General features: G+C 54.8%; 1 protein-coding gene across 1 annotated transcript in view; it reads left to right on the forward strand.

Moving 5' to 3' along the window:
• Window positions 1-241, forward strand: part of LOC119594811 (alpha-amylase 1-like) — a 15,613-nt gene that overhangs the window by 14,102 nt on the left and 1,270 nt on the right. Inside the window, 1 exon segment of the mRNA XM_037943902.1 lies at window positions 58-181. Coding sequence (XP_037799830.1) covers window positions 58-181 — 124 coding nt within the window.

Genomic DNA, 241 nt, shown 5'->3' on the forward strand with positions numbered 1-241 from the left:
CCAACCGATAATAATAACGACAGAAATGGATCTATCCACCTCTATCTTCCACCCTAGATTCGGCGACCACTACTGGATGGTGGACGCGGAGATGGACTGCTCCCAGACGGAGGGCGGCTGGCTGGAGGTCAAGGCCTTCGTCAGCAACGATGCCTTGGGCTGGGAGCCTGACCTCGCGCAGGTAGCGTGACCTGGGCTTAGGGATTTTTTCTTTTTGGTTGAGCTGTGGTTTAGCTCTTTG

Source organism: Penaeus monodon, chromosome 34, assembly GCF_015228065.2.
Source record: "Penaeus monodon isolate SGIC_2016 chromosome 34, NSTDA_Pmon_1, whole genome shotgun sequence".
Lineage (NCBI taxonomy): Eukaryota > Metazoa > Arthropoda > Malacostraca > Decapoda > Penaeidae > Penaeus > Penaeus monodon.